We start from the raw sequence: 9,632 nt of genomic DNA on the forward strand, positions 1-9,632 counted from the left end.
GGCTGACACAATGACAGAGGGAAGTATTGCCTCCCTGCCCCCGCCCCCATCTCGGGTTCCCACCTGGCATGCAGCGAGGTAAGCCGCCCCTGGGACCAAAGAGTCTGCTCTAAAAAGTATTCTCAGAGCAGGTGCTTTGAGAGATGGCTCACGGATTCAGAGCACAGCAGAGATTTGAAAGTTAGGCAGTACCTCGTCGGAAGAAATGAATCCACTTGTCCAAACCCAGGCCATTCCACAAGGCAGCAAGGTCTTACTGACCGATAACTGTTGCACACACCAAACTTCTGGAGCTCCTCAACCACCCCTGCCAAAAAAAAAAAGGGGGGGGGGCGAAAAAAACCATATAATGTACATGTTTTACTGTGTTTTGAGCTAGAATTCACATACCCTACAATTTACCCCTGAAGGTACAATCCAGTGCGTGTTAGTGTAGTCACAATGTGGCATAACCATCACCATAATCTAATTCCAGAACGTTTTCATTGCCCGGGAGAGAAACCCTACACCTGTTAGCAGTCGCTGCCCATTTGCGTCTTCCCTCAGTCACATTAGCACCTTTTATCATTGACTCGTTTTTTTTCCTTCCTTCCAGATCTTGGTACCGATGGAATCATCCCACCTACCTCCACTGAGACCAAAAAGTTTCTCCTAATCCACCTGGCCCTGTATTCCCCACTGGAAGGAAGGGAATCACGCCTTCTGTGTATGGACAGCTTACGGTCAGAAGAGTGAAAGAGAATCCCCACTGTCAACCCAAACTCTTGCTTCTTCAGGAGTGAGGGCCCCCAGAGATCTAAACTGTGATTGAAGCATGTGTGGACTCCTAGTGCTCTTGAAACATATGCCCCTCCTCGCTGTTTACCATTTTCACCTTCCATCCCCGTGCTCCTCTCTCCTAGTTCTAAATATCTCAGACGGCTTCACTGTGGCAGTAGTCTCTCGGAGAAAGGACATCTTGCCACGATTTCCCAATGCATCCGTGGGCCTCTCGGGGACAGACGTTTGCCTGGTGTGCCAAACAACCGGAAGGAGAGATGATGGTTTTGACTCTGAACTTAGCCTCCACCTCTGAACCGATTCTAAAATCTGTGAAAAGATTTGAATCTGATGTCTCCACCAAAGACTTGATGTTTTCTCCGTTCAGCAAACTTTTCTGACTGAATCTTCATTTCACCCCATTTTCTCTTTAGCCCCCTTTTCTAGAACCAAGATCCAGTCGTGATTGCCTTCTCCAGGTTCTCTCTTCTTTACAGAAGGCTGAGCCACCCTCAGCCCCCGGGGCATGTTTCTCTGCCCACAGGTGCTCTTTTGTTTGCTATACCTGCCCCGGAGCTCAGGAGTGCTTGCTCCTTGTCTCCCTCCCCGTCCTTACCTGGGTCCCCTCTCTCCCTCCCCGCCCCCCACCCCCGGCTGCAGAAGAAAGGACACAAAAGCAAATATGTAAGAGTTATGTTGGCAAAATACCTGTATATAGCCCTCTCCAGTTTTTGCAATGACGTTCTCTCCTTAATGTGGAATTTTCCAACAAAATATTTAACTCAGGTGTGAATTTTGAAGATATCTCTGTAATATTTTATCTTCTTTTTAAAAAAAGAAAAAGAAAAAGAAAGGAAAAAAAATGCCAAAGTGTGAAATACTGTGCTAGCTTCCACAAGAGTTCCCACATGGGCTGGGAATCTTTGTTGACTTCTCGGGAACATTATTTCTAGTCTCCTTCTTTGTGGGCCAGTGTGTAGAGATGTAACATGAAGCCATTCCAGAGATGGTAACCTTTTTTTTTTTTTTTTTAAAGACTGTATATCCAAGAAAATGTTGAGATTCAAAGGAATCTCTCTGTTCCTAAATAAATTTGTATAGTTATGATATAAATGATTCCACTGCTGATAAGAAGAGGTTTAGATTATTGTTCTGTGTCTTTTGTTGAGGGGGATATGAGTGCGTATAGTGCAATGGGATGGGGGAGCACTTGGCTGGCTCAGTAAGTGGAGGAGGCAACTCTTGATCTCAGGGACATGAGTTCAAGCCCCACGCCGGGCGTAGAGATTACTTACAAAAAATGGGATGGGGAAAATGTTGCCAATTGGTGCAGTAAGTCTGTTACTCCCCAGACCTGCCGCTGAAGATGATCTACATTAATACAGGGCTTTGAAGAGTTCAGAGTTCTTACTCTTTCTGACAGAGGAGGAGGAGGCTGGTTGCCTCATTTTGTAAGGGGGAGGATAGAAAGGGGGAGTTTTAAGGCCAAGTCATTCAGACTTAAGAGGTGGGGGCAGAGGCTGAGGAGGCTCATATCCCAGATATCCTGAAGGTCAGTTATTCAATATCCACAATGGAAAGCAATAGATATGAAAAACAAAGCATAATTCAACAATCAAATATAGGTGGCCTTGGAAATGCGCTGTGAGTTTTGGTGAGGGGCTTGAGGGGCAAGCAAGCTCTCCTGGTGGTTTTTCTGAGGTTAATAAAAATTTCAATCGTTACCATGCCCAAGGTTGACACTGACCTGTGCGAAAGGGAAGCCCTTCTAACAGCTGAGGGGGAAAAACCAAAATTGGGATGAAACGTTTGTTGCAAATAATATCCAAGTGGGGAATCTATATGTAAATAATCAAGACTTAACTGTTTCTGACGTTTGAATGGGCCTTATAGTAAGACTAATCTTTCACGACACGAAGCTGGAGAAGAAAGCCTATTGGTAGTAGTTACGGTCTCAAGAAAAGATCCGGTTGGAAGTGGCTACGTATGCAGCAAAGAGACAGCAAGAGGAGCCTTCGGCGCTGATTTAAGTATATGAAGGGACCATTCTGCCACCCATCAGCCCATGTGTACAAAAGTGTGCATACACACTCAGGCATGTGTATACTCTTTGTATGCTCATGGGTGCCAGAGCCAACCCTTTCTGTGGCCATCCTGGCTACCATGATATCTTGTTCAGGTAAGTGCTGAAAGCCGATATCCTGCGCTGTCCACACTGATGGTTTTCATCCATTTCACCTTTTAAAAAAAGCTTTATTTTTTTTTAGAGCACTTTTAGATTTAGGTACAGAGATTTCCCATATACCCCTGCCCCCTCACATGCATAGCCTCCCCCATTATGAACATCACTCACCAGAAAGTCTTTTTTTTTTTTAAACCAAGAATGAACCTACATTGACCCATAATAATCACACAAAGTTCACAGTTCATCTTAGAGCTCACTCTTGGTGTTGCACATGCTACAGGTTTGGACAAAAATATGATATATACCCACCATTGTAATATACAGGGTATTTGCACGGCCCTGATTCTCTGTGCTCTACCTTTTCACCTCTCTGCTCCCTACACCCTTGCAACCACCGATCTTTTTACCGTCTCTAATAGCTTTGCATTTTCCAGAAGGTCATATAGTTGGAATCATAGCACATACACTTTCCAGATTGGCTTCTTTCACTTAGCGGTGTGCATTTAAAGTTCCTCCATCTCGTCATTTCCTTTTAGCACAGAATAAATAATATTCTGCTGTCTGGATACACCACAGTTTGTTTATCCTCCACCAAAGGACATCTTGGTTGCTTCCAAGTTTTGGCAATTATGAAGAGAGCTGGGGGGCACCTGGGTGGCTCAGTCGGTTAAGCGTCCGACTTCAGCTCAGTTCATGATCTCACGGTTTATGAGTTCAAGCCCTGTGTCGGGTTCTGTGCTGACAGCTCAGAACCTGCTTCAGATCCTCTGTCTCCCTGTCCCCCTCCCCTACTTGCACACTTTCTCTCTCTCTCAAAAATAAGTAAACATTATTTTAAGAAATTTTTTTAAAAATATGAATAGAGGGGCGCCTGGGTGGCGCAGTCGGTTAAGCGTCCGACTTCAGCCAGGTCATGATCTCGCGGTCCGTGAGTTCGAGCCCCGCGTCGGGCTCTGGGCTGACGGCTCAGAGCCTGGAGCCTGTTTCCGATTCTGCGTCTCCCTCTCTCTCTGCCCCTCCCCCGTTCATGCTCTGTCTCTCTCTGTCTTAAAAATAAATAAACGTTGGAAAAAAAATTTTAAAAAAAATAAAAATATGAATAGAGCTGCTGTAAACAGCTGTGTGCAGGGGGCGTGGTGCGGACAGAAGTTTTCAATTCCTTTGGGTAAATGCCAGGGAACATGATTGCTGGATCATACGGTAAAAGTACATTTAGTCTTGTAAGAAACCTCCACCCTGCCTCCCAACAGAACGTGGCTGTACCATTTTGCATTCCCACCAAACAATGTGCGAGAGTTCCTGCGGCTCTGGATCTTGGTCATTCAAATAGGCGTGTAATAATATCTCAGTTATCTTAATCTGCATTTTCCTGAGGACATAGGGTGTGGAGCAACTTTTCACGCACTTAACTGCCATGTGTATGTCTTCTTTGGTGAGGGGTCTAGCGAGGCCTTTGGCCGACTTTTTCATCAGGTTATTTGTTTTCTTATTGTTGAATTTTAGGAGCTCTTTGTATATTTTGGATAGCAGCCATTTATCAGCTGTGTCTTTTGCAAGTATTTTCTCCCAGTTTGTGGCGTGTCTTCTAATTCTCTTGATATTTGTCTTTCGCAGAGCAGAAGATTTCAATTTTAATGAAGTCCAGCTTACCCATTATTTCTGTCCTGGGTTGTGTCTTTGTTGTTGTATCTAAAAAGGCAGCACCATACCCGGGGGCATTTAGGTTTTCTTCATCTAAGTGTCACCTTCCTGAAATTTTATAGTTTTGCATTTTACATGTGTGTCTGTGATCCATGTTGAGTTCATTTTTGTGAAGGGTGTGAGGTCTGTGTCCAGTTGCCTTTTTTTTTTTGCATGTGGATGTTCAATAGTTCCAGTACCGTGTGTTAAAGGCACCATTTTTTCTCCACTGTATTGCCTTGGCTCCTTTGTCAAAGATCAGTTGACTCCATTTATGGGGGTTTCTTTCTGGGCTATTTGACCATACTTTTTTATGAAAGAAATACAGAATTGTAGCCTAACTTCTCAGCCTCCAGTAGCTTCCATTGTCCATTGTCTCGGACAGTTGTTCAGCAGAGCCAACCCTGGAAGCAGGCACTGATTTGCCTCTCACAGCCACGTGATGCCCTAAAATCCCAGTGAAGTTCAACCAAAGCTTGGTTAGCTTCTTCAGCGGCTAATTAGGCACAAGAGAATCGAAGGGCAAAACCCAGTCGTTGTCCAGGGGGAAAGAAAGAGAAGAATTGCTCCTGCTCCTTTTCAAATTTTCACACTTCAATTTTTTGTTGACTCAAGACTGGTGGGCCCCACCGTGGGCTGGAATACTAAGGCCTTTTGGTGCAACTCAGAGAATGAGTTTAGTTTCAGGACTCAAATGAGGAATCCTGCCCTGAGCCCCCCAGGTTTCGTGGCTCCCTGCCTCTCCTTCCCACACACTCTCCGTGTGCCTCTCATATCTCACGTACTGCATTTGCTGACTCTTCTGCTTCTAGACTGTGGGGAGCTCCCTGTAGTTGAGTCTGTCTCTTTTTCTCTATATGCCCGTGACTAACACTGTGCCTAGTACCTAATGGGAAATTAAGATTTTTGAAAATGAAATTCCTTTTTTTTAACCTCTAAATAACTTCTAGTGCCCTTCATTGAGGTTAGGAGCTGTGAGCTGTGAATGCCGCATAATACAGCACAGGTCTGTAGGGGCTTCTAGTCAAGTGCAGAGCCATACTGCCTGGGTTCATACTCAAATCTACCTCCTACTAATCATGTCACCTTGAGCAAGTTCCTTGAATTGCTCTGTGTTTTAGTTTCTCCCTTATTAAATGGGGATGACAATAGCAGCCATCTCAAAGGGCTGTGAGAATTGACTAGTTAATATTTGTAAAGTGCTTGGAACAATGCCTGGTACATTAATAAGTGTTGTCTGCTATTATTGTGATTATAAACATAATTATTGTCATTATTATCCAAATAAATTGGTGGAGAGCTTCCTGTTCCTGTTCTCCCTTATAGCCCAGAACTTTTGTGGGGGGCGGGTGGGGTGGGGGGAGATACCACCCTTGACGATTATCTGATCTGGTAGAACAAGTGTTATGGCCAAAGATATCTAAATTAGTAAATGTAATCCTAGGTAATGAAGCTTGAACCTGGACCATCAGTCACCCTAGGATAAAGGCTCCTAGAAAGAACTGGCACCTTTCCTTATCGCCTCAGCCTTCAGACCCCTGAAGCCTTTTAATACTCTGTTCTTTCCCGGAAAATGGTGGCAGCAAGAAGGTAGTTCCAAATTCAGATACTAGAACAAGAAGAGGGGCAGCTGGATGTCTCAGTCTGAAGAGTATATAACTTTTTTTTTTTTAATGTTTATTTTGAGAGAGAAGGCGGGGAGGGGAAGGGCAGAAAGAGAGGTAGAGAGTGCAGAACCTGACGAGGGGCTCGATCTTATGAACAGTGAGTTCGTGACCTGAGCTGAAATCAAGAGTTAGATGCTTAACTGACCGAGCCACTAAGGTGCCCTGGAAGTTCTCAGCGTTGTGAGTTTGAACCCCACATTGGGTGTAGAGATTACTTAAATAAGTAAAACTTAGAAGAAGAAAGAAAGGAGGAGGAGGAGGAGTGAGAGAAGAGGAAGAAGGAGAAAACGTTTCGATAATCGCAAGCAAATGGGGAAAAGTTGAGATCTGCATACTCTCTCCATTTAGTGAAATGAATCCCTCCCTGTTCTCTTTCATCAGGCTCTCATTACCTCTTATCTGGTCTGTTCCAACCTACTTGAAGCAGACTGTCTTCTCCAGTTCATCTTACAGCGATTTTGGTTGAATGTATAGCAGTGATTCTCAACTTTGGTTACACAATGGAATCACCAGGAGAGCTTTAAAAAAGATGGAGCCCCACGCAGATTCTGATTTACTTTGGGGCATAGCCTGGGCCCTGAGATTTTTAAAAGCTCCTCAAACGATGTTATTGTGCCATCAAGGATGAGAACCAATATCCAAGAGTGCGTACAAACCACTGGGAACCTTGTTAGCATGCAGTTCTGCTTCAGTAGGTCTGGGGTTAGGGTCTAAGATTCTGTTTCTAACAAACTCAGGAGATGCAGATTTTGCTGGGCTATGGGCCACACTTTGAGCAGCAAGGGCTTGATAAAATGATTCCCTTGCCTAATAACATCATAGACTTCTTGTTACCCACATAATAAGATGCCTCAGCCTGGCATCTCAGGCTGGCATCACAGTCATTGAAGACCCTCCGACAACAGTGGTTTTTAAGTGTGACTAATATCTGAATGATCCAGGGGCAAGTTTTAAAAGATGTATATTCCTAGACCCCACACTAAGGCTACTGAATCGTACTCTTCAAGGTACACCCTACAAGACTATTTTGGAAACACTTCCCATAGGAGACACCATATGCTTCTAATACACTTTTCCAGGCTCATTTCCCATTCATTCAACCAGCAAACATCTAGTGCACCTGCCTCCTACCAGGTATTAGAAAACAAAGATGAAAACAGTTTGACCCTTACTCATGAGAGATTGGCAAGATAAACACCAAAACTAGATTATTAACTACTCCCCAGCCATGGTGTAAATGTTCACCCTTCTACTTACTGTCTTCTCTTTTGAAGACCGTCTGGGGCCCTCAGCATCCCATTGTCGCCCGTCCTGATAAACCAAACCAGATGTCCTCTTTACCGCATTTGTGCCCCCATGCTAGTTTGATCATCTCTTCCAATTTCACTTCCCTTGGTATTAAAATAGATCTCAGAGCGGAGAAAAGGATTTACCCAAAGTGTCACAACAACAATTAACATTTACATAGTGGCTTCCTTGTGCCTGTCATTGTGCTAAGCACTTTTCACAGGTGAAGTGTGTAAGAGTCTTACAATGGCTTTATAAGATAGCAACTACTATCCCTGTTCTATGCTTGAGAAAATGGAGGCACAGAAAAGTGAATTTGCCCAACGACACAGAGTCGGTAGCCAGGTTGGGTTTGTTTGTTTAAAATTGTTTAAACGTTTATTTTTTGGAGAGAGACACATGCACAAGCGGGGAGGAGAGAGGGGGGTAGAGGATCCAAAGCAGGCTCTGCACTGACCGCAGCCAGTCCAACGTGGGGCTCGAACTCACGAACTGCAAGATCATGACCCGAGCCCAAGTGGGAGGCCCAACCAACTGAACCACCCAGGTGCCCCAAACCACGTTTATTTTTAAGCCTTATACTCTACTGCCAAGTAGGGTGATAGGGCTGTAACGAAAAGGAATAACTTCTAATTCCCGGGCCTGAGCACTTTCCTGGCTAATTAATTGCGTGCTTGTTTCACAACTGAGACTCCAGCGGGAGGGCTGCGACTACGTCTTACATCTCCCATCGTGCCTAGTAGGGGTGCGAGCCCTCAGTAGGTGCTCAGCCACTGGTTATTGGATGGGCTGTCCCCACATGGGGGGGGGGGGAGGCGGGATGGGTAATTAGTGAAACAAACAACAACACACAAACAAGGGCAACAACCTGTAGGTCTCACGTGACCACCAGGTAACCCTCCGCTATCCATCCCCCCCATCCTGGGCCCCGAGCGAAGGAGGAGTACCCTTCGGCTCCCTTCACGGACGTTCCCCGTCCAGCTCGGGTTCTGCGCTCCGTCCTCCCAGCCACAAGGTGCCCCCAGACCCCCGGCTCCTCTTCCGCCGCCGCCAGATCCTCGTCCTCTCTCCCTCTTTCCGCCGCTTCCTGCTCCGACGATCCGCGCTCCGAGCTCTGGGGCCGAGGCGCCCGAGGCTTCCCGATGCGCTCGGCCAGGTAACAGCGCGGCGCGAACCGCCCGGCTCCTGCCGCGGGGCTGGGCTCGGGACGCTGGGGGCCCGGCCCGCCCGGCCCACTGGTGGGGAAGGAGGCGGGCAGATGGTCTGGTCTGGCCCGGCGGCCGAGGGGTGGGGGTGGGGGGCTCCTCCAGCCTCGGGGCGCGGGAGGCTTTGCTTCGCCAGGCTCGGCGACCGGCGGGATGCCCGTACAGCGGCGCGGCGTAGGTGCGCGCAGCCGGGCGTGGCCCGGTCCGCGGGCGCGTCCAAGGGAGATGCGCGGGTCGCGGTGCCTGCGGGGCGCCGGGGTTGCTGCTCGCCCCAGCCACGCCTGCTCCGCGGCCGCCCGCCAGGTGGGTCCGCCCCGCGCTCCTCCTCCCGAATCTGGCCCGGGAACGGGAGGAGCGAGGACAGGGGCCTTGGAATTCTGTGCCCTATCGGCCATCTCAATACTCCTCCGTTCCTTTACCCAAAAGTAAAAAACCGAAATCCAGAGATGGACTGACTTTCCCAAGGTCACAGACTTGTATCTGCCATTTACAAATGTCTATTCTTTTAAGTGTTTGTAAATAGACTACTGTTTTCTCTGTTCTGCCAGGGAATTAGGATTCAGGGAAGAGGACTCTAAAAATACTAATCAGCAGATCCAAATGAGCTGATCCGCATTACTGGCCGGTGACCCTGGCATTTAGAAGGAAATAAGCGAGGACGGTTCTTTTCACTCTGGGTACTTTGTATTTCTGGGCCTTGCTCCGAAAACTGGCCTAGATGCTTTACAAAATTTATCTCAGAACTCCTTGTCAGAACTGGGCCGGATTAGAGTTTACAATCCTCTTTTCTTCTCTCTCTCTTTCTTTTTCCTACCCCCACCCCCCCCCCTTTTTTTTTGTAAGGGAGGC

The 9,632-nt window shown here is 46.9% G+C and overlaps 1 protein-coding gene across 1 annotated transcript in view; it reads left to right on the forward strand.

Annotated features, from left to right (window-relative positions):
• Positions 1 to 1,863, forward strand: part of POU2F3 (POU class 2 homeobox 3) — a 38,430-nt gene extending 36,567 nt beyond the window's left edge. Inside the window, exon 11 of the mRNA XM_032595006.1 lies at positions 596 to 1,863. Within this exon, the coding sequence (XP_032450897.1) occupies positions 596 to 635 (40 nt within the window). The 3' untranslated portion in view covers positions 636 to 1,863. The remainder of the gene's footprint in view (positions 1 to 595) is intronic.
• The last annotated feature ends 7,769 nt before the right edge of the window (positions 1,864 to 9,632 follow it).

This window comes from Lynx canadensis, chromosome D1 (genome assembly GCF_007474595.2).
Source record: "Lynx canadensis isolate LIC74 chromosome D1, mLynCan4.pri.v2, whole genome shotgun sequence".
Classification (NCBI taxonomy): domain Eukaryota; kingdom Metazoa; phylum Chordata; class Mammalia; order Carnivora; family Felidae; genus Lynx; species Lynx canadensis.